This window comes from Nicotiana attenuata, unplaced genomic scaffold, assembly GCF_001879085.1.
Source record: "Nicotiana attenuata strain UT unplaced genomic scaffold, NIATTr2, whole genome shotgun sequence".
Classification (NCBI taxonomy): domain Eukaryota; kingdom Viridiplantae; phylum Streptophyta; class Magnoliopsida; order Solanales; family Solanaceae; genus Nicotiana; species Nicotiana attenuata.
Genome location: NW_017674671.1, coordinates 40,190 through 65,429, shown reverse-complemented (window position 1 = coordinate 65,429; position 25,240 = coordinate 40,190). Strand labels below are relative to the sequence as shown.

The following is a 25,240-nucleotide window of genomic DNA, read 5'->3' as shown; positions in this document are numbered from 1 at the left end:
GCGCCTGATTTAACATTGTGGCACGACGCATGTTACCATCCAATCATTTGAGATGAAGAAGTGCCACTACATGGCTATCATCAATTTTTCCCAAGTAGTGCTTGACCCTGTGCCCATTAACTCTGAAAATCTCCTCATTTTTGTTCTTCAAATCAAGGGCACCAAACGGAGTCACAAACACCACTTCAAAAGTTCCACTCCATTTGGACTTAAGCTTTCCCGGAAACAAACGTAACCGAGAGTTGAACAAGAGAACCAAATCACCCACTTTGAACTCCTTGCCACGAGCATATTTATCATGAAGGTATTTCATCTTGTCCTTGTACAAGGAAGAACTGGAGTAGGCATGGAATCTGAATTCATCAAGTTCATTGAGTTGCTCAACACGGAGATTTGCTGCCACATCCCATTCAAGGTTCATTTTCCTCAAAGCCCACATGGCCTTGTGCTCTAACTCAATCGGTAAATGGCAAGCTTTCCCAAACACCAACCGGTACGGAAACATACCAATCGGAGTCTTGTAAGCAGTTCAGTAAGCCCATAGAGCATCATCCAACTTCTTAGACCAATTGGTCCTATTTGCATTGACCGTTTTAGACAAAATGCTCTTGATTTCCCTGCTTGAGACTTCAACTTGGCCGCTCGCCTGAGGATGATAAGGAGTAGACACTTTGTGGTTGACACCATACTTAGCAAGCGAGGTGTCAAAAGCTCTATTGCAAAAATGCGACCCTCCATCACTTATGATTGGACGAGGAGTGCCAAACCTTGTAAAAATGCTCTTTTTTAGAAATGCAACCACACTCCTAGCTTCATTGTTGGGCAAAGCCACGGCCTCGACCCATTTTGAGACATAGTCAACCGCCACTAAAATGTAGGTGTTCCCGCACGAACTTACAAATGGGCCTATGAAATCAATACCCCACACATAAAAAATATCCACTTCTAGAATGGTGTTGAGAGGCATCTCATCTTTCTTCGAAATTCCACTCGCTCTTTGACATTGGTCACACCTCTTCACAAGATCACTTGCATCTTTATACAAAGTTGGCCAATAAAACCCACAACTCAGAACTTTCGAAGCTGTCCTCGCCCCTCCATGATGGCCACCATAGGGAGAGGAATGACAAGCCTCTAAGATACTCAACTGCTCCTCCTCAGGGACACACCTCCGGATCACTCCATTGGTGAAAATTTTGAATAAGTACGGCTCATCCCAATAGAAATCCAAACTATCCCGTTTGAGCTTCTTCCTTTGGTTAGAAGAGAGCTCACACGAGATGATGCCAGTCATAAGGTAATTAGCAACATCCGCAAACCATGGAATATCACTCATTGACACAGAAAGTAGCTGCTCATCGGGAAATGCATCATTGATCTCTAGGCCATCACACGGCCTTCCTTCCTCCTCCAAGCGGGACAGGTGATCCGCCACTTGGTTTTCACTACCTTTCCGGTCCACAATTTCCAAATCAAACTCTTGAAGTAATAAGACCCATCGCATCAGTCTAGCTTTGGAGTCTTTCTTTGTCATCAAGTACCTAAGAGCTGCATGATCGGTGTACACTATGACGTTGGCTCCCATGAGACATGGCCGAAATTTTTCCATTGCGAACACAATAGCCAACAACTCTTTTTCAGTTAACGTGTAGTTCCTTTGAGCCTCATTCATCGTCTTGCTCACGTAGTACACCGGATGAAACATTTTGTTCACTCGTTGACCCAAAACTACCCCAACCGCAACATCACTAGCGTCGCACATGAACTCGAAAGGCAAGCTCCAATTGGGTGCGGTAATGATCGGGGTGGTGGTCAACTTATGCTTGAGAAGTTCAAAGGCTTGCATACATCCCTCATCAAACACGAACTTGGCATCCTTTTCTAGCAGCTTGCACAAACGATTCACTACCTTCAAGAAGTCCTTGATAAATCTCCGGTAGAACCCTGCGTGCCCAAGAAAACTTTTAACCCCCTTGACAGAAGTGGGGGGAGGAAACCTTGAAATTACCACAATTTTGGCTTTGTCAACCTCTATACCATGCTTTGAAATTTTATGACCCAACACTATGCCCTCCTCAACCATGAAGTGGCATTTTTCCCAATTTAGCACAAGATTGGTGTCTTCACACCGGGCCAACACTCTATCCAGATTTTTCAGACATTCATCAAATGAATCACCCACAACATTAAAGTCATCCATGAACACCTCCAAAATATCTTCCACCATATCGGTGAAAATGGCCATCATACACCGTTGGAATGTCGTCGGTGCATTGCACAACCCAAAAGGCATCCAAGAAAAGGCAAAGGTGCCATATGGACAAGTAAAGGTTGTCTTCTCCTGATCCTCCGGAGCAATCAAGATTTGGTTGTACCCAGAATATCCATCCAAGAAACAATAGAAGGCACGTCCAGCAAGACGATCAAGCATCTGGTCAAGGAAAGGCAATGGGAAGTGATCTTTGCGGGTCACCTTGTTTAGCTTGCGGTAGTCCATGCACACCCTCCATCCGGTCACTGTTCGGGTTGGAATTAGTTCATTATAAGAATTGGTCACCACGGTCATACCACCCTTCTTCGGCACACAGTGCACCGACGAAGTCCATAAGCTGTCAGAGATAGGGTACACAACCCGGCATCCAACCACTTGATCACTTCCTTTTTCACAACTTCTTGCATTGACTCGTTCAACCTCCTTTGATGTTCTAATGAGGGTTTTGCATCATCTTCAAGGATAATCTTGTGCATACAGAATGTGGGGCTTATTCCCCGAATATCAGCTAAAGTCCATCCAATTGCCTTCTTCTGCTTTTTGAGCACCGCCAATGTGGCATCTACCTGCATGTTAGTAAGACAAGAGGAAAGAATAACTAGCAAAGTTGAACTAGGGCCTAAGAATTCATACCTGAGGTGTGGAGGCAATGGCTTCAACTCCAACATCGGAGGCTCCTCAATTGACGGCTTTGTTGGAGGAGTCTTTCTATTTTCAAGATCCAAAGAGAGTTTCCTAGGCTCATAAGAGTAAGATCCCATTCCATGTAAAGCATTCACGCACTCCACTCGACCGTATTATCATTGACATCAAGATTCAACAATACGGCCTCCAGAGGGTCCTCCACATTTATCATTGCACTAGTATCATCAATTATCACAGCCGTGACAAGATCCACAAATGAGCACACTTCTGTACAATTGGGATGCTTCATTGACTTGCACACATGAAAGACAACTTTTTCATCACCCACCCGAAAAGTGATTTCCCCTGCTTCGACATCAACTAAGGCCTTCCCCGTAGCAAGGAAAGGTCACCCCAATATGATCGGAACTTCATAATCTACCTCACAATCTAAGATCACAAAATCAGCTGGCAAGATAAATTTGTCGACCCGGACAAGCACATCATCTGTAATACCCAAAGGCCTCTTCATCGATCTATCTGCCATTTGCAACCTCATGGAAGTCGGCCTCGGCTGTCCAATCCCCAAAGTCTTGAAAACTGAGTAGGGCATCAAGTTGATACTCGCCCCAAATCACATAGAGCTTTAGCAAAGTCTGCACTTCCAATAGTGCAAGGAATGGTGAAAGCACCGGGATCCTCCAATTTTGGGGCCATTGAATGTACTATAGCACTAACTTGGTGGGTCATATTAATAGTTTCACAGTCCATGGATCTGTTCTTCGTCACCAAATCTTTCATGAATTTAGCGTAGTCAGGCATTTGCTCCAAGGCCTCCACCAAAGGCACATTAATGGATAAGCTCTTCATCATGTCAATGAACTTTTTGAACTAATTCTCATTTTTCTGCTTGGCTAGCCTTTGAGGATAAGGGGGATGTGGCCTAGGCAAGGGTGCCCTGGCATTTGGCACAACCGGCTCCGGCATGTCAATCACGTGTTCCCTAGACGGGTTCACATCATTTGTGTTTCCACCTCGGCATCTTGAATATTAATCCTCACTTCTTCATTCACATTTTCATCAACCACATTCTCAACTACCAAAGGAACTTCATCTTCTTGCAACTCAACTTTATCACCCAAAACTTGCTTTTGTTTGGAGGCATTCACATCACCGCCTCGTCCACTCCTAGTAGTTACCGCCATAACATGATTATTGCCACCCATTGGGTTAACTACCGTATCACTCGGTAGAGCCCCCTTAGGGCGAGTGTTCAAGGACTGTGTGATTTGGCCTAGCTGAACCTCCAAATTTCTAATTGAAGTGTTGTGAGAAGCCAATTGCGCATCGGAGTCAGCATTCTTTTTCATCATCTGTTCAAACATCATTTCAATTCTCCCCATTTCATTGTTGGAAGAACTAGGACCCTGGGATGGAAAAGGCGGTGGGTTACTCGGTTGTTGGTACATTGGGGCCTTTGAAAGCCTTGCCCCTGATTTCCTTTGTTATTGTTCCATCCACCCTGGTTGTTGTTGTTTCCACCCCAATTATTGTTGTTGCCCCAGTTTTCCTGATTGCTCCGATTGTTGTTTTGATTTCCACGATTGTTGTTCCCTCGTTGTTGATTGTTCCAATTATTGTTGCTTTGCTGTTGGTTACCCCAATTGCCCTGGGATCTCCATTGTTGCTGTTGGTTAGAAGAATTGCCTCTTTGGCCTTGATAATTATTCACATATTGTACCTCTTCATTCTGCCCATAACCATCATCTTGGAATCCACCACAATCATTGTCAAATTGATCCGAACTCCCTTGGTTCTGTTGACCTTTTTGTCTTCTATTGTTCACTAGCATGTTGACACCCTCCATGGCATTTACTTGGCGAGGATTTTGAACTTGTTGCAACTGTGCCTTTACTAATTGGTTCATTGTTGTGGTAAGTTCTGCTATAGCCTGCCCATGGTCATGTGGTTCTTTGTGCAAATGAGTAACCGTGGGGTCACCCTGTGGCACATTGGCCCTACTTTGCCAAGCGGAGGATGTGTCAGCCATTTCGTCAAGAATAGCACAAGCTTCATCATAAGGCAGCTTCATGAAATTACCCCCATCCAATTGATTCACTATGCATTGATTCGTTGTATTGATGCCCGGTAGAAGGTTTGTTGTATCATTGCCTCTGTCATATCATTGTTGGGGCATTCCTTTACCATAGTTCTATATCTCTCCCAAATCTCGTGTAATGGTTCGGTGGGCTCCTGCTTGAAAGCTAAGATCTCGTCCCGTAATGCTGCCATGTGCCCCGAAGAGAAAAATTTGGCAATGAACTTATCCTCCAACTCATCCCAAGTGGTGATAGAATGGTTGGGAACTCGCTCAAGCCAATCCAATGCCTTCCCTCTAAGTGAGAATGGGAAGAGTCTCGATCGAAGTGCATCCTCGGACACATTGGATTGCTTGCTCCCCCAATGGGTATCCACGAACCCCTTGAGATGTTTGTAAGCATTCTGAGTGGGAGCACCCGTGAAGTACCCATGCTGCTCCAACAATGTCAGCATCACGTTGGTAATTTGAAAATTACCCGCCCGGATCCGGGGCGGGACAATTGTACTAGCATAGCCTTGGTTGGGAAGAACTCGAGGGGCAACTCTTGGAGGTGGGGGAGGAGGGTCTGGTATATTTTCATTTGCATTGGCCTGACGGCCTCTACGTTGTCCTTGAGGTACAAGAGGCACCTCATTATCTCCAATCTCATCTACCTCCTCCCCCGCAACCACATTGCCAAGAGGGTCATTGTTGTTTGCTGCCATTTTGCACCTGAAGTTGGGACACACACAAATTAGTAACAAAGAAGGAAAAAAGAACAATTCACAAAACTACTAAGATAGATAATCAAGACCGTTAGCTCCCCGGCAACGGCGCCAAAAAGTGATCGAAGGCAATCCTATACTACTAAAGAGTAGCAAGAGAGGTCGAAGCAGCTTTTACCCGATAAGGTCGTGATCGATATCCACAGGGAGCTAGAAATTGGAATTGAGTTTCTATCAAGTTAGAGTTGTGTAATTGATCTTAATTGCACTTCTAAATATTTTTGGCTTTTTGATTAACTTCTAAATTTATACTACCAATATGCTAAATTGAGCTACGTTATGCTAAGAGGAAGCTATTGAAGATGTTCTAATGAGATAAAAGGCACTAGGGAAGTGACCTTCACCTAGGTGGATAATTAATGGGTTCTTATGCCTAAGGCTAGTTTGCCATACTTGGGGATTACGATATAACCATTGCACGATTCTACCCACTCTATGCCTCTCGGCAGTTCAAGTGATTTTGCCCTAATTGACTTTCTCAAGATCAATTGGGTATGAACATTTGTGCAAGCAATTAAGGTTCAAGTCGGGTATTACGATCTCTCGGTTTAACCCTTTAATTGGGGCTATCAATTCTCTTGAGTATGCCCCAATTCCTTGTTGGACTAATTCTAGAGACTTAGGCTCTCTTTCTCAAGAAGAGCCAAAATCAACAAAGCATAAACTAGTGTTTGCAACCACTAATTCAACAACAAAACCATAAATTAGTCCAAATATCAAACACCCATAGACAATCAAACCTTATAACATAAGACCCATCAATTACCCACACTAGGGTTGAGCCACAACCCTAGCTGATGGGTCTAACTACTCATGATTAAAGAGAAAAATAAGAAATATATGAAGATAAGCTCATAATTAATTGCTAAATAAAATTTGAAGATTCAATGGTGAAATTAAGCTAAAATTACTCAAAGTAGTAAAAGAAACGAAGTCACAAGCGCAACTCTACGTCCAAAACTATCTGATTACCTAAAAATGGGAAAAGAAACTATTTATACTTGGCTGAAAATTCTAGACAAAAATACCCCTGCGGGGTTAGTGCGGACCGCACAAAATCGAGTGCGGCCGCACTAAGGCTCTTGGCTTGACTTTTCTGCTCTCTGAAGTTTGGCCACCGCGGACCGCACAAAATGCACCGCGGGCGCGGTGGCTTCTACTGCGGTCCGCACAAAATAGACCGCGGACCGCATTGGGCATATTTCTTCAATTTGCCATCTCTCTGAACCTTGGCTCTGCGGACCGCACGAAATCGAGTGCGGCCGCGATGAAACTAATACGGACCGCACGAAATCAAGTGCGGCCGCATTGCCTAATGGCCTGAAAGACAGTCTCTGAACTTCATCCTTGCGGACCGCACAGAATGGTGTGCGACCGCACTGGCCCTGTTTGACTGAGCTTTGTCTTGTCTTGGTACTTGTGCAAGTTTCACTTCTTTTTGAGCTGGTTTTTGACCCTTTGTCACCTTGATGATCAAACCTGCAATCAAGCACAACTTGTGAGCCTTTGGGACTATTTTGTACACATTTCTAATCAAAACTTAAGCAAGAAGGAGTAAAATGCATCATAATCCCTAGTTATCACACAGCTCGAGGTTCGTCCTCGAGGGTTCTTTATGACCGACCTCGGGGCAGCGCAGATCGATGGTTACCATGAACAAGCGGGAAGTTCCCAAGGCACGTGACCAAAGCTGATAATACCTGCAAGAGAAACACTAGTCTGTACCAGACTAGTGAATAGCTGTACCAGCTATATTTTTTTGTAATAATTACTCATGTACTATGTTGGGATTTCCCTTCCTATATAAAGGGAAAACTTACCATTTTGTAAAGGGGGATGACATTCAATATAAGAATAAGAACATTCTTTGCTTTCTAGCTTAAACACATTTTCCTTTGATCTTACTGCTTACATTTATTGTGCTTCATTAATTGTTCTTCATTTATTACTCATTATTGATCGTTAAGAGCCTTCATCAAAACCTTTAGTTCTTCATCAACTGTCCACAACCTAACGTTTAGCTCGACCCCGAGGCCCCGTATAACCTAGCTCGAGGCCCCGATTCTCAGTCACTCGGTTTGCTTGACACAAAGCCTTCAAGCTTTTCTCTTATTTTTTAGTTTCACACTTAGCATCTATTGCTTAACAACTAGCATAAAAATAAATCACGTATTTTTAGAACCACAAAATCAAATCTAATTATAATTGTCATTTTCAAAGTAAACACAATTATAATTACACTATTAACTAACTATTGAGAGATTAACTATATGAGAAACATCTTTTAATTATCGTGAAATTTGCATATTTACATACATGTTTTGATTTAAGTTGAACAATCCTATTAACAAAAAGAATCTCCATTACCCAACCAATTAGGGAAAAAGAGATTGCTAGGTTAGGATACGAGGGTCCACTATTAGAAAACTGCCTAAAACCGTCCAGAAATATCAACCGAAATCGGTCGAAAAATTAAAAAAATCGATCGATTTCCGGCCAACTTGAATCCGTCGAATTAGGTTGGTCGGTAAAAAATAGCTACCGAAGTCCGTCGCAATATCCGACCGATTTCGGTTGGTAAATTAATTTTCACAAACGGTCCAAAAAGAAAAAATCTACCGAAAAAACCGACCGAAGTCGGTCGGTATTTTCCACAAAATTCGATCGGTATTTTTAATTATGCAATTAAAAAATGCAGCGTCTGAGACTCGAACCAGGGTCTGTATTATGGCATGATACTATTCTACCACTAGACTATAGGTAGATTTTGGTTTAAGACTTTTTTTAATTTATTTGTACTCTTTAATTGCATTTACGCACGAAAAGAACCGACCAATTTCGGTCGGTTTTATTAAAAATATAAAATTACTGACCGAAGTCGGTCGTTTTTAAAATGACTAACTGAAATAACCGACCGAAATCGGTCAGTTTTTTGAATATTAATTTTAATTTATTTTATATGAAAAATTGATCGATTTCGGTTGGTTTCATAAAAAATAAATTTCGCGTAATGCTAAAATAGTTTTTGCGCCAAAAAAACCGACCGAAGTCAGTCGGTTTCGTGAAAAAAGTTAAAAATAAAAATATTTTAAAAAACCAACCGACTTCGGTCAGTTTTTTGACCGTCGGTCGGTTTTGGCCGAATTTCTAGCGGTGGTCATAGTATTTGATTTTAAGTGTAAATTCAGACATTTTATTTTTATTTTTTTTTTAAATATAAACTTTATGTATTTAAAAGTTACGTAAAAATATGTAAAAATTACGATAATAATTAATAAAATCATGAATAAAGGTAGAATATCTTTGATTTTGTAAATAATAATTGTGTCATGCAAAGTAGAATAGAGGAGGACGAGTTTTGGCCGTTCATTAATAGAAAAAGTACTACAATAAAGAAAAGTTAGTTTCTTTTCCAATATCTCACTCTTACATCGAGTTTACCGCTTGTTGCCACTCTCCTATTTGCAAATTCCTAGTACAATGTCGGGACAAAAACAGCCAATAGCCATTCACCATTCAGTAGAGAGAAAATTCTACTCCGGCACTATTCTTTATTCTTGTAGATTCATAATATAAACCCTTTCAATCTTTTAAGTTCCTAACTCTAGAAAGATGATATTTTTTTTTAAAACAAGTTAAAAATGAAAGTAAGATATCTAAATTGAAACGAAAGAGTAACACAGTTTTATTTAGGGTAAAAGCGGTTCACATTAAACTCGAATAAGAGAATGACACATGGAACCAGAAATATGCGGAAAACGAAAGCATTATCAACGGAGACAAACTAATATTTGCCACCAGATGACATTCAAAATGAGTATTCCTCAGCATTAAATACACATCCATTACAGAGAATTTTAGCATTCATAATCTGCTGTTGCATATCCATCAATGGTCCTTATTATTGTCATTTAAGAGGGGCTTGATTTTAGGACCTTGTTCCCTAGGTTTAGCGATAAATAGTGATTTCAATAGGCATTGTATGACACGAAAATTTCTGACAAACTTATGCTACACATTATTCCAAGTAAAACAATACTTTATTTTCTGTCTATCAATATTCTTATTGCTGTCTTTGGAAGCCTTGCTCCCGCAACCCAGGTGTCCGCTATTTTATCTCAATTTCAATGCTAAATCTTGCATTTCATTAATTTATTTACCATTTTGGGGACGAATCAATCTATAAACCACGCTATAAATTTAACTGTTTTATCGAATTTTAAAAGAGCTACTTATGAGTTAATTGAGTTTTGCCTCTTCATTTTATGCAAACGTAACGAGTTGTACTTTTGCAAAGAATGTGGTACATTGGATGATACTGCTCCTCCCTTAATTAGAGGTCTTAGGTTCGAGCTCTGGATATAAAAAAATTCTTCGTAGGGAACGCTACTGCCCGAATGAGGTTCTACTCGACGCGAATTCGACTATAGTCAGGCTCCAATGCGGGTACCACTTATTATAATACTCTTTTCCAATATTATACTCTTTGTAGTTACAGCAAGTTTACCACTTATTGCCTCTCTCATAGTTGCCAACTCCTAGTACTGTGTTGGGAGCAAAAACAGCCAATAGGCATCCAGTAGTGCGTGTGTGTGTGTAAGAGAGAGATCCAAAGCAGGCAAGTTGGTTTTCTTCCCCAGCAAAATACTTTAGTACTAGTACTCCATTTTTTTTAATACTTGTAGTACAAACTTATTTCTTTGTTTTCTTCGGACCAGTGGTGGTACCTTAACCTCAGAAAAACCAAGTGGGTCAGCTCTGATTATTGAGGTCCTACTCCCCACTAGTTGGTCTTTGCTGTCTTTGCCCTTACTCCCTTTCCCAATCTGACCACTGAACCCCTTTTCACTTTAATTATACATTTATTATTTCGACTATACAATTTGTCTTTCTTCTCCATGTCATTTAAGCACCATTTTCTATATCTTTTATTGCTACCCCTTTATTGGTTTGCTCTTGTTGTTAAGGCAATAAAGGAGCAACCTTTTTCAAGATTGTAGATTGGTTTTGTGTGTACTGAATATATGAATGTTCTTTAGGGTGAATTCTTGATTTGTTTTCAAGATTGAGTCTTTTTGCTGTTCAGGAGAGAAGTGACAACTGGGGTCTATTCAGAAGTGAAGCAAAGTTCGGTTCTTGGATTTGATTTTGGTCAAGTTTATGGATGCTGACTTAGAAGGTTTATTGGAAAAGCTTAAACTCTGGAGTTCTTGTTATTACTTTTAAGGTAAGTGATTTGTAATTGAGATTGATTCATGATTGGAGTGCGACAATGGAGAGGTTTATGGCCAGCTTTTTTGTTTCTTTAGTACTATTAAGTATTGTGGTTTAGTGAATAGTGAATTCAACATGAAAAATTTTCTCAAGAAACTGCATATTGGGTCCAATCAATCAGAAGATTCAGAAGGGTCAACATCATCCTCAAAGAGCAAGAGACTGAGTGATGTTTCATCTCCTGAAAGGCATTCAAACTCTAGAAATTCTCAGGGGTCTGATAATAAACCTTTTTCAGCAATTTCAGGATGGTTAAATTCAGTTACAAATCGGAAAAGTCCTAGTCCTCCGTCTTCCTCGAATGTGAGTAGAGGGAACAGAATGGAACATTCTGACTCTGTGACTATTGGTGAATTGGATGCTGCTTTAGATGCTGTACAGCGTGATTCGGAGTCTAGCAACTCCAGGGATCCCGGTGTAGAGGAAGAGTATCAAATTCAGTTGGCTCTGGAGTTGAGTGCGAAGGAAGACCCCGAGGCGGTGCAGATTGAGGCTGTTAAGCAGATCAGTTTAGGCTCTTCTGCCCCAGAGAATGCTCCAGCAGAAGTTGTAGCATATCGGTATTGGGTATGTTCGTCGCTATCTATTTGGTTCCATTCATATTCCAACTCTTAGTTTACTTTGCTTTATGCACTTTAAGGCATAGCTTAGCAATCTTTTAGGTAAATATATTGTATATCGATTTCATTTCACCAAAAAAAGAAGAAGAAAGGAAATGGCTATGCCATTCAATCCCTTTTGATCTGACTGAGCATATATTGATTTTACTTTGATGTGATAAATGGAGTATGCCTTTGAAGTTTGTATGTCTTTTCTGTGGATTTTGGTCGAAATACTGCTGAACAGGCATCTACTTTTTAGTTGTTTATGGAATTCAGCCTTTAAAATTCCAGCATTGTTTGTGTAATGGTAATGGTAGTTGTCTTGCTGCTGATTGTATTTGTCATTCCTCAAGGTGTTGGTTATTAGATTCGTTAATCCTAATGCTGAATAAAAGCACTTAGGCTCTCGGCTAAGTCTGGGGATGGCCTCAAGCTGACTGGAGCATGAATTTTACATGACAGGGTTCAAATCCCAACAGGAACAAAAATCACTAGGTGATTTCTTCCCATCTGTCTAGTCCTTCATGGGCAGAGTTTCTCGGTACCTATGCAGGTGGAAGGTACCAAGTACCCAGTGGAATAGTCGAGGTGTGCGAAAGCTAGTTCGGACACCATTGGTGTCACAAAAAAAAAAAAGAAGAGAAATTGAAAGAACTTAAAAAGAAAAGTTCAATTTGTAGCAATTAGGAGGTACACTGTTTTCCCATGGAAGGAAACCAACACAAATACTCATATCATGAGGTCCTGGGTTGTGTTATGGATGAGAACCTATTAGTAAGACATATAAGTTACTGGAAATATTAGAATTCAAAATGCTGTAGTGAAAGTAGCGGGAAAAAGCCGAGTTTAGCTTGACTGAGGAATTATGTGATCAATGAGTACAAGTACTTGATGGATATAAGTGAGGAGAGAGAGATGCCAAGTACAAACTCTACTGACATTATTGGAATTGAAATTACTCAAAAAAATAGAAATGGAATACGCTTAGAAATATGGGTTTAGAGGAAACAGTGCCAAAGACTACACATGAAGAGCACAAACTTTCTTTTGCAACGTTGACATGCCATCTAGGAAGGTTCGCATTCGCAAGAAATTTACATTTTTTATTTTGGTAGTATTGAGAGGGTAATCATTACTCTGGTCACACACAAAACCCACCTTGTCACATGTTAGCTAAGTTGCTCGGACTCGGGTGCGGGTATCCGATACGGGGATGGATCCGAGTATCAGATTCGGCAAAATCTAAAATTTTAAGATTCGGGGGGTGCAGATCCGGATATGGATACGAGTGCGAGGATTCGGCTAATAAAAAATAGAGCTATAAAAATATTGTAAATTTTGAGAGATTCTGTGAAAAACTTACATGAGTATTGTAGAATTCAATCTTTCATTCTCCAAGATGGACATTATTCTTTCATTCTCCTAAATCTCTTTTATTTTTGAGAAGGAGAAATCAAAATATCAATTTTTCTCCCAAATTTGTCGATGGACTCCGGTCAAAGTGTCCAAAGTCAGTTGACTGTATCCGGGACGTATCCTGCTCCCGTCCCCGTCTCGTATTGGGACGGGGACGACATGAAAATTGAAGAGTCCGCGCAACTTAGCATGTTAGGCGCCATCTCAGTGTAGTGTTTCCTGCTAGCTCATATGACAGATGATTCTCAATGCATTACGAGCACCTTCATTTGCCACAGGCAAAAGTCTATAGTTTGAATCTCTATTGTGCTGTGGAGATATCATAGTCAATTGCTCTGCACATATTTCCTCTTTTTTTGTTTCCATATTCTTTGTCTGGTGTTTACTTAGTCATACTATGAAAGTGTGGGAGAGGATGGTGGAAGTGAAGGTGAGGAGGTCAGTGTCTATATCATAGGCACCACCCCTACCTTAGCCCGAATATCTTCATTCCTAATCTTTTTCAACCTAGTATGCCCGCACATCCACCTCAACATCCTCATTTCTGCTGCTTTCATCTTCTGGATATGAGAATTCTTGACTGGCCAACACTCTGCCCCAAACAACATGGCCGGTCTAACCACCACTCTATAAAACTTGCTTTTAAGTTTCGGTGGCACATTTTTGTCACACAAGACGCCAAATGCTAACCTCCCTTTCATCCATCCCTCCCCTATACGGTGTGTGACATCCTCGTCGATCTCCTCGTTCCCCTGGATAATTGACCCAAGATACTTAAAACTCCCTTTTTTGGGGATGACTTGTGAATCAAGCCTCACGTCACTGTCCGCTTCCCCCGTCAGGTCACTGAACTTGCACTCAAAGTATTCTGTCTTAGCCCTGCCCAACTGAAACCTTTAGACTCCAGGATCTGTCTCCAAACCTCCAGCCTCTCGTCGACACCGCCTCGCGTCTCATCAATTAGGACTATATCATCAGTAAGTAACATACAACATGGCACCTCTCCTTGAATATGGTGCGTCAAAGCGTCCATCGCCAAGGCAAATAGGAAAGGACTGAGCGCAGATCCTTGGTGTAACCCCATAACCACCGGAAAATGCTTTGAGTCACCTCCCACTGTCCTAACCCGAGTCTTAGCTCCATCATACATGTCCTTAATCACCTGATGTATACTACCAGAACACCTTTAGCCTCCAAACACACACTTCCAAAGAACCTCTCTCGGGACCTTGTCTTACGCTTTCTCTAGGTCAATAAACATCATGTGTAAATCCTTCTTCCTATCCCTGTACTGTTCCACCAACCTCCTGATAAGATGAATAGCTTCCGTAGTTGAACGACCATGCATGAACCCGAATTGGTTCTATGATGGCAAAATGCGGGAAGCGAGACTTAGATGGTTCGGGCACGTGCGGAGGAGAAGCCTTGACGCCCCGTTTAGGAGGTGCGAGCGGTTGTCCTTGTCAGGTATGAGAAGAGGTAGAGGGTGGCCTAAGAAATATTGTGGAGAGGTGATCAGGCAGAACATTACGCGACTCAAGCTTACCGAGGACATGACCTTAGATAGAAAGGTTTGGAGGGCGAGCATTAGGGTCGTAGGTTAGTAGGTAGTTGAGCGTTTTTCTTCCCATTGAGGGTGTTAGGCTAGTTTGTAGTGTCTTGCTTTAGTTTGTTAGTGGTACTTGTTGTGTTTGTAATGTTTTCTGCTCCGATTGCCTAGTACCTTTCCATTGTTCTGATTATCGATGCTGCCTTTTCCATTTATTTTTCTGATTCTTAGGTTGCTTGCACTGTCTTCCCGACGTATGTTGTTGTTACTGTTCCATTGCCTCTTTTCCATTTCCTTGTGTCGAGGGTTTTACGGAAACAGTCTCTCTACCCCCGGGGTAGGGGTAAGGTCTGCGTACACTCTACCCTCCCCAGACTCCAGACGTGGGATTATACTGGGTTGTTGTTGTTGTTGTTGCATTCTTTGTCTGGTGTAAGTGGTACCAATAGGTTTTCTGTCTTTAATAACCAGAAAGTGCTATTGTAGACAGCTAGATTGTCTCAAATGTAGAGAGGTTAATTTTGTGGTGTATAAGTGCTCTATTGTTTCATCAAATTAGTTTCTATTTGTGCAAAATTTTCCCTTTTCTAGTCCTATTCCTCTCTAACACATGCATATCTCATATTATAGATTTATCAATGCTTCACAGAATTACAATGCTCTAAGCTATGATGACAAGATCCTGGATGGATTTTATGATCTGTATGGCGTCTTGATGGAGTCCAATTCTTCAAAAATGCCATCCCTCATTGATCTGCAAAGAACAGAAGTATCAGATCATATCAGTTGGGAAGCCGTCCTTGTCAGTAAAGCTGCAGACTCCAAGTTGTTGAAACTTGAACAGAGAGCTCTAGAGATTGCTGTTGGGCTGAGGTCACAACTTATAGATTTTTCAGACAGCAGTTTGATGCAGAAGCTTGCTGTGCTCGTTTCTGACCACATGGGAGGCCCAGTTGTGGATCCGGACAGCATGTTGCTTGCATGGAGAAGTCTTAGTTTTAATCTAAAGGCAAATCTAGGGAGTATGGTTTTGCCTCTTGGTTCTTTGACCATTGGATTGGCTCGTCATCGTGCACTGTTATTCAAGGTACTAAGCACTTTGGACTCTAAAACCTACAGCGTATTTGATTTTAGATTGTGATGGACTTTTTAGTTCTCTTGCTTGTTGAAAATGAAAATGCATGAGATATCTGAATACCCTTATCTCACTTCCAAAGCCTAATTAACTTTATAGTTGGCTAAGACTGAATGTATGACTTCTTTGGGTTAGTGAAAACGATATCTACTCATTGCGAAAAATTATTGGTTCTGTGGATGGAGAGTGTACAATCTTAATATAGAACAATAGACTCATTTAGGCAGAAGGTCAGCAGAGGGCCTTGGATACATCATTTGATCTGAGTTAACTCCAGTATTTGTCTCCAAGTTCTTGATCCTTCCAACTACTTGTCAGTACTCTGTATCCATTGCTTCTGCCTTTGTATCTCATTGTTCTGTTTCATCCTTTTTATAGATATCAGTTGTGACTGTAAGATGACATTCGTCCACAGGTTTTACTTATGTTTGGCGTATTAGCATCTCAAGGGTGCTTTTATTTGTCAAACGGAATCTGCTAGATATCCCCTTCCTCTCTGTCCCACTTTCTTTATATGTACTTTAATTATGCTAATTAAAGTTTGAGCCGTGAACAACAAAGTGTCCTAGTGCATTGCAGATATAGTACTTTTAACTTTGTTTTGCATCATCATCACCACCAACACCATTATCTTCGTACATGATCGTCATCATCATTATTAATTTGGGTATTTTCTCTTCCGCTTACTACTGGTCAACCTTACCCTTTCATTTGCTACGATTTAACTATAACGCCACAACATTTTTTTGGCTTCTGAAAATTGTATAGGTTTTGGCTGATAGTGTGGGGATCCCTTGCCGATTAGTAAAAGGAAAGCAGTATACAGGTTCAGATGATGTTGCAATGAACTATGTGAAGATTGATGGAAGGTTGCTGCCATTCACCTTATCTCCTTTCGTTAATGCTATAGTTGCAATCTTTTTGTATTATGTTTTTGTCAGTAGTATACATATTGGGACTTGGTCAGAATTTTCACTTTTCTTGGATATTCTTCCTTGGTCGGCATGCATTGCATGAATACACCTTATGAGTTAGTCAGAGCAAGCATCAGCCTCATAACACGAAATGTAGTAGCAAACTGCCAAGGTAGGAGCAACTTAAGGCGTGTGCTTTAATGAAGAGTAGGCGCAGAATGAAGAAAAAAAATTAAACATTTACATAATTGAAAAGAAAAATTATAAACGCAAACACCACTAATATTATCAGGGAAGTTGAAAAAGAAGTGGAATGAAGTGAAATATATGAAGTAAAAGCCTTCTTAAGCTTTTGATCAGATGCAAGATACCGTTTTAAGTTTCTAACTAGTAACTAATTCTCTTGTACCGAATTTTAAAGTTCCTCTTCCTAATTGCTAAGATACTCATTTATAAAGTTTCCTTGAATTACTATATCGTTTCGCAAGCTTCATTTACTGTTCCTTCCAGGCCTCCGAGGCCCATATATTACCCTAAACTTTTAAAAAGCAGTTGTTTGGCTGGTATAAGGTGCACAGCTTTTTTTTTTTTGATGAAGTAAGGTGTTGTATTGCTGGCATCAAGAAGGTGCAATTAGTACAAAAGAAGAGATGTTAGCTCCAGTACATCATGTGCTATTCTAATCATAGGGAGCTAACCAAAAAAAATGGGCCATTAGGCTAGGCTCATTGAGCCAATAAAGTCTAGAAAGGGAATAACTTTATTTACAGGGGAGATATTACTCCAACTAAAAAGATACACCAGACATCTAGCTTTCAAAAAGTGAATAGGAGTTGAAATGCCATCAAAACATCTTTGATTCCTTTCTGTCCAAAGACTCCAAAATATGCAGCCTGGGACCATTTTCCAGATACTTTTGATGGCCTTGCTGACTTTCCAAAAGTTCCAGCTTTCAACTGCTTCCTTAATGTTCTGAGGTAGTGTCCAGCTGATACCAAAAATTGAGAAGAACATGTGCCAGAGATCAGTAGCCACTGTGCAATGCAAAAATAGGTGATTGATTGATTCTGAGTTTAGCTTACACATGTGGCATCTATTAACAATCTGGAATCTCCTCCTACAAAGATTGTCTTGTGTCAAAATAGCACCTTTAAGAGTCGTCCATGCAAAACAGCTGACCTTTCTAGGCAGTTTGATTAGCTTCCAAGGCCACATGTCAATAACTTCATTCAAAGCACAAAGTTTATTGTAGCCTGCCTTCACTGTATATGCCCCTTCCTTAGAAGTGCCCCATCTTAGCTTATCTGTGTGCTGGATACTCATTGTACAATTTGCTAACCTTCCAAGTAGATCAATCACTTCTTCTACCTCCCAGCCTTGTATGTTTCTCCTGAAAAGGACCTCCCAAGTGTTGTTGGATCTATTCTGTGCAACCGTTGAGTTAGGATCAGTAGCTAGGTGGAATAGAGTGGGGAAGGTTTCTTGAAGTGTGAAGTTCCCTAGCCACTTATCCTTCCAAAATTTCACATGTGCTCACCACCAAGCCAGGTAATATGCAGAGCTTGCCCTCCGTCTCACTTTAGGGCTTAAGCACCCCTCAAACGTCCCTTTGACAGCAATCTGAAGCATAATGTTCAAAATTTAGGATAGAATTCTTGAAAAGTTTGTTTAGTTTAGTTGATAAAACGTTTCAAAAACCTCTAATTTATTTGGAATGTGAATTTGTTTCTCCCATTTCCTTCATAATCTGCAGCATGTTATGATCTTAAATTGGTGCTGTTGTTTTTGTACTGCAGAGATTTGTTGAATACTTTGTTTGAGATAATTTTTTGATAGTATTATTTCTTCTAAAATTGTCTTTTTCTATTTACAAAGTAGATGATACATTTGCAGGGAGTATATTGTCGATTTGATGGCTGACCCCGGTACACTTATTCCATCTGATACATCTGGAATTCATGGAGACTATGAAGAATCTATTCTCTCCATCAGTCCGTCCTCTAAAGATGTTGATTCTCATCCGGGTTCCTCTAGTAGTGGTATTGCTTCATCATTGGAAGATCATTCAGATTATGGAATGGCAGACAAGAGATCCAGGTTTGCAGAAAGCACTACTGCAGGAAATGAATCTCCCTCTTCTAGTAATTTGGAACAGCAGATAAAAGCAGAGAAAGGATGTTATAATACTTTCCACGATTTTACGAAGGCGCAGGGGCAAGAAACTTCTTCGAGAGCTGGGCATGCAAGATCTCCTTTTTCACATGCAAGATCTCCTTCGTGGACAGAAGGTGTTAGCTCGCCTGCTGTACGCAGAATGAAAGTAAAGGATGCTTCACAATACATGATTGATGCCGCCAAAGAAAATCCACAGCTAGCTCAAAAACTTCACACTGTTTTACTTGAAAGTGGAGTTATTGCACCACCAAACCTGTTCGCTGAAATGTATCCGGAGCAATTAGATGTATCTCATGTAGAGGGAAAATACAGACTAGAGGAAATAGAAAGTAAGGAAAGAGACGAGTTCCAGTTCAAGGGTCAATCCGATGCAAACCGTGCCCGCTTCTTACCTCCTCTGCCTTATCATGGTTCATACTCCAAGGGCAATGCACGTGGATCATTCGAACCTCAGCCAGATGTGAGAGAAGTTGGGGAACAGCAAGTCTCCAGACAGACTGAAGTAGCTCCGTTGAAACCTATGAAACAAATGCCTGTTGCTGCTGCCGCCGCCGCAGCAGCAGCTGTTGTTGCCTCTTCGATGGTAGTTGCTGCAGCCAAGACTAACTCTCATACGGATCTCCCTGTAGCAGCTGCTGCCACTGCCACAGCTGCAGCAGTGGTAGCAACAACTGCAGCTGTCAGTAGGCAATACGAGGCACTAGGAGGTATATACAACTTGCCAACAAATTGTTTGTTCCATTTTGGTAACAAAATGAAAATTTGGAGAGATGTGCCATTCACCGGTTAATCCTTCTGTCTTCCTTAATCATGTAGATTGTGGAAGAGTTGATGGAGATGCTGATACTGCCATTTATGAGCACCAGCGAAGTGGTGATCAAGAGCATGAGGCGCTAGGAGCAAATTCAGAGGGTGAAAGAATATCAGATAGGTCAAGCGGTAATGATAGCGCTAAATCAGATGTGACACTTGATGATGTGGCAGATTGTGAGATTCCATGGGAGGATATCACCTTGGGTGAGCGTATCGGACTTGGTATGACCTGCATTATGTTTTACCAAGCTTGAAGCTTTTGTGGTGTAGGTGATTTAAACTCTGTTATCTGGCACTTCTCATATTCTCTATGTTCTAGGATCCTATGGAGAGGTCTATCGCGGAGACTGGCATGGAACTGTAAGTTCATTATCCTTGTGCCAATTGGGGGTTTCATTTAATTTTTTTGGGGTTGGTTCAAAAGAAATAGTACGTGGTATTTGTTTCCTTCACTCTAAAAGGCAGAGCTTTCTTTTTTATCTAGCTGAATAACTAGATAGATTGCAATTTAAACTAACAGATCCAAATTGCGGGTCAAATATTCAAGAACTTAATAATGAGAAGATTCCTTGATCTTTTTGCAACTCTCTTGTGGATCAAATTTCCGTTACATACTAGACATTGTTTACACTTGAGCATCTGCTTAAAATTCTGTATTTCAAATTTGATATGATGATATCTCTGCTTTTTCGACTGCTGAGTTTTTGCTGAACCTGTCTGGTTGTGGGTCAATGCATTTGTAGCATACATGTAATCTTGTACGATAGCTTCTGTTAATTCATTCATTCATTACTGTCATCAAATTTAAATGAAAACAAATAGACTGCACTTAAGTGCTACAAACAGATTAAGCCTTCTTATTTTCAGGAAGTTGCTGTGAAGAAGTTTCTGGATCAAGATATAACCGGTGACTCCCTCGAAGAATTTAGAAGTGAGGTATTACCCTTGTCTAACATAGGCCAATATCAGTGCTCTTAAATATTACAACGCTTGAAACTATCATCATGCCCCTAGAAATCTCACTCTTGAATAAGTTTTAAAAGCTGATGGCAAGATCTTGGAGGGAATAATTAACCCTCAGGGGTTGGCCTGGTGGCAATAGACTTGAGCCTTGGGGTTTGCTCCCTTTCAAGGTCTCAAGTTCGAAACCCACTGGGTGCAAACAATTTCTGAGGGTCATCGGACTGGGTAAAACCTGAATTAACCGTGGTGCACTTGCGGGAAACTCCTTCTCGAGTCTGAGTTCGTAATCTTGCCTTTTCTAATAATTAACTTGGATTCCATTGTGCTCACCAAAAGAGGCAATGTTGCTTTTAGCATACTCCTACCTGACCAGAGGATTCTTCTATCTGTTAAGCAAAAAAGTTCAAGGGAAAAGTACGTACCAGATATTGTATCTGAACTGTATTCCAACATTACTTGGAACAAATATATAGCAATACACAACCTGATATTTAGTATTCATTTCTGTTTTGGTTGGTTTCATCAAAATTTCAAGTTACCAGAAAACTGAAAAACATTTGTCACCTTTTTTCCTAACTCATACCTGATGATACATAGGTATTTAGTGAAATCAAGGCATATAGACCTGTTGATTTGTAGTTATGCTTTTCCTGATCACGTTAATAATCTCCTACGGGCTTTTCTTGCTGTAAGTCGCGGTAATGAATTTTCAAATATATATACATAGCATGATGTGTGGTCATCATTAACAGTTCTGCCGTATTATTATTAAAGCTGGTGAACAATTTTGTTCTTGAGGTAATTTGGGCTTAAACTATCTTCTGGATAAGAGATAATTCGGCAAGAAATTACCACTTTGTATCATATAGCAAGGTGGTATAATTATTTATTTTAACTTCAAAGAAAAATAGTTATTTATTTAATAGTTCTGCTGCATTATTAACAAAGCCGATGAAATTTTTCATGAGATTTTCTTTCTGAAGGGCGTTGCCGAAGGTATTGTGTGCATCAATCCATTTTAATCGCTTTCTGAATTCTGACACTAGACCAATCCAGTTTCCCTAGCTGTGATGAATGATGATAGCATCACAGTGTTTCATCTTCTGACGTGTTGCTTACCTTAACTTCTGGATTGCAATTTGATTGTATACTCTAAATTCATCTTGTGGCTTGCAAGGTGCGGATCATGAAAAGGCTCAGGCATCCTAATGTTGTTTTATTCATGGGGGCTGTCACTCGTTCTCCACATCTTTCAATTGTTACTGAGTTTCTTCATAGGTATGTTAAATATTTCGGGAAATTTAGAGATAATTGAAATATACCTCACTTTTATGGTGGTTTTGGTCGTCAGTTTATGTTAAGTGGTGGTTTATATGTTAACCTGGAAACCTGAAATAGAACCATCAGTCAGCTGGAATTCGAACTGTGGTAATGATAACTTGAATTCAAAATATCTTTTTTGGTCTACAGAGGTAGTTTATACAGATTAATCCATCGACCCAACAATCAGTTAGATGAGCGCAGAAGGTTGAGGATGGCTCTTGATGCTGTATGCTCCACTTTTTTCATTTTTAAGCCTCTCCACATGTTAATCCATCTATATTAGTTTGTGACTTTCTGATCTGTGTGATTTACTAAACTAACAGGCTCGAGGGATGAACTATCTACACAACTGCACACCCATGATAGTTCATCGAGATTTGAAGTCTCCAAATCTCCTAGTAGATAAGAACTGGGTTGTGAAGGTGGAATTCCTTTTAACTCTTAAAACTAGGGTATGTTGCTGCTTGCTTTTCACTAAGAATCCATGTGATATGTTTTGATTTTTTCTGACTCTAGGTATGTGATTTTGGACTGTCAAGAATGAAGAACAGCACATTTCTTTCATCCAGGTCGACTGCTGGGACGGTAAGCACCTCCTTGTTGCATTCTAAAGCTGCTGGTCTTGACAATATAACTTAATTTTTTCCCGATGATTGATATTTCTCTTATATATTGTGTTTTTTGTTCCACACCGTGCCTGGGTATTTCTTTGGAGAGCCTTTCTTGATGTAAATTGTAATGCTTCTGTCCTGTATACTGGCTAATAATTGCACATCATTTTATATCAGCCCTTTAGAAGATAAGGTCAACGCTGTTGGTCCTTATACTCTCTGGCCCTTGAAGATGTTTTTATTGCCATGTTTCTCCTGAAAAAATGTTGTTGCTATAATCTGTGGTTCGGAAAATAAAATTCATGAGAGGTTTACCTTTTCAGGGAAGAGTATCTAGGCTCCCAATTCAATATTTTACTTTTTCATTCTATATCAAAGTAAAAACACTTGATTTCAGAGTTGTGAAAAAGTATTTGCCTTGTTGTTTGTGCACATGGTTGCATTCTCCTAAAACATTACAAAGCCAGCTTCTATTTGACATTACTTTCTGCTGTTTTATTGACCTTGGATTAAATATTAAAGCTTCTCATTTTTTTTGGATATTTCAAGGTAATTAGCTACTTTATCGGAGTATACTTGCTCATGATGGTGATTGGTAAACATGTCAATTTTGATACAAAACAAAGCTGTACTCTTTGATATTTTCGTGGAAGACACTGTGTAGTTAAGCTTTTTGCAGCACACGTTTGCAATATTAAGGATAGAAAGTTAACAATAGAGGTAGTACACCAATTTCCTTTAGACTTGCGGAGGTATAGCATGTGATATTTTTTCTTTATGAGTTAACATGCATCGAAGTATAAAATTTTGGTTATTTAGTGCAGATTGGCCACTGTTATGCTTGTTTAGAGATCTTTTAAGTGTATTTATGTACTTCTGAAATGTGAAACATTTGATTGGTTTCTTAGCTTTGCTATATATGTCGTGGTTTTCCAAATCAGATCTCATAATCCTTTGAGTCATTTTGTTTCTCAGGCAGAGTGGATGGCCCCAGAAGTGCTGAGAAATGAACCTTCCAATGAAAAGTATGTCAAAAAAATGGTTTAGAAAAATTCCAGGCAGTATAGGGTGACATTTTCAAAAATAAATTCTGTGTATTTCTTCCTGGTATATGATGCTGATGTTGGACTATTAAACTGTGAGCTGCAGATGTGATGTATATAGCTTCGGTGTCATACTATGGGAGCTCTGTACTTTGCAGCAACCATGGGGAGGAATGAACCCGATGCAAGTTGTTGGTGCTGTGGGATTTCAGCACCGACGTCTTGACATACCAGAGGACATGGATCCGGCTGTTGCAGACATTATCAGGAAATGCTGGCAAACGTGAGTATCTATAATGTTTCGGTCCTGTGGCGACCAGCTAGTAGATTCTTTCATTAGCTTTTGCTGAATTCTGGTCAGGCATCCTGCTGGTTGTAAATTTTTAGTTGATGCTTTTCTGAACACACATAAAGGATACAGATGATTGATATAGCCGACCGCGACTAGTTCAGGATAAACATAGATGATTAAACGATGTGCTTTTCTACGTGCAGAGATCCGAGGTTACGGCCTTCATTTGCTGAGATTATGGCTGCTTTGAAACCACTACAAAAGCCTATTAGTTCACAGGCACCAAGACCACCGGCTGGCAGAGGTCCGATAAAGGGTCAGCCATCGCGAATCGTAGAAGATCCAACTGCAGATCAGGGTTAGTGAAGGAGGAAAGGGGAGTATCTCTTGTTAGAAAGGATGACAAGTGTAAATTTGTGCACAAGAAACTAAAGGAAGGCATCAAAAGATCCTGACAAACACATACTTCATATTGAGCCAATGGTGATTCTTTTGTTTCATCTTTTTAGTATTTTTGGCAGTGTTCCCCAGTCCTGAAAATTGTCTATCTGCCCTTTGTATATTCATCTTGAAATTCTCTTTTGTAATTAAAAAGGAAATTGTTGCTTAACAGAAGCTCATACTCTCCTCTTCAATAAGCGTTAAATAACCCAAACGCAAAGAATGCACTCTCTCCGTCCCAAAGTTAGATGGCAGTGTTCGGATTTCGAGAGTCCCACGATTTTGTCATATACTTTTTAAATATTTGCATTGTTAATTATTGACTTATTTTTACGTAGTTTTCAAATATGTAAATTTTATTTTAAATTTTTTTAAAGATTCAATAACTGGATTCACGATCAAAATTAAAAAATTTGATTCTCGTTAACACAATTGGGGCATAGACGTAATAAACAATGGGGTAATATGCATGTTATACTTTCTCAAGGACAGAAGTACGGCATTGAAATCAGTAGTTCCTACAAATATATAGTACCATCTTACATGCTCACGGGAGCGAAGTTACATGTAGGGCGGAGAAATTCAAAAATAGCCAGATTTACAAGTGGTCGTTCAAAAATAGTCCAGTTTCAAAAGTAATTGAAATCTAGTCACTTTTCATGTAAAGATAAATTTAAGCGAAAACACTGTCCAAAACCCAAAAAATTCGCCAGTAAATTATGCTGGAGCTCCAGCATAAGTATACTTGAACTCCAGCATATTATACTGGATTTCCAGGATAAGTATGTTGGAACTCCAGCATAATATACTAGAGTTCCAGCAAAGTATACTGGTCCAGTATAATATGCTGGAAGTTCATACACAAGTGCTCAAATCTCCAGTATATTATGGTGGAACTTTCCGTGTGTTGGAGTCCAGCATAATATGC

The 25,240-nt window shown here is 40.1% G+C and overlaps 1 protein-coding gene across 3 annotated transcripts; it reads left to right on the top strand.

Annotated features, from left to right (window-relative positions):
• The first annotated feature begins 10,265 nt into the window (after nt 1-10,265).
• Nucleotides 10,266-24,503, top strand: LOC109219091 (serine/threonine-protein kinase EDR1-like). 3 transcript variants are annotated; one of them, XM_019383514.1, is made up of 15 exons: nt 10,266-10,379; nt 10,848-11,602; nt 15,252-15,689; nt 16,506-16,606; nt 18,545-19,533; nt 19,643-19,861; nt 19,959-19,999; nt 20,507-20,575; nt 21,780-21,880; nt 22,073-22,151; nt 22,249-22,347; nt 22,442-22,510; nt 23,512-23,561; nt 23,686-23,862; nt 24,075-24,503. In XM_019383514.1, the coding sequence occupies exons 2-15, from the start codon at nt 11,111-11,113 to the stop codon at nt 24,232-24,234; spliced, it is 3,084 nt and encodes a 1,027-aa protein (XP_019239059.1). In that variant the 5' UTR covers nt 10,266-10,379; nt 10,848-11,110; the 3' UTR covers nt 24,235-24,503. The 3 variants fall into 3 exon arrangements, with proteins under 3 accessions (XP_019239059.1, XP_019239060.1, XP_019239058.1); XM_019383515.1 differs by lacking the exon at nt 10,266-10,379 and having other exon boundaries at nt 10,543-10,988; nt 11,274-11,602; XM_019383513.1 differs by lacking the exon at nt 10,266-10,379 and having other exon boundaries at nt 10,543-11,602.
• The last annotated feature ends 737 nt before the right edge of the window (nt 24,504-25,240 follow it).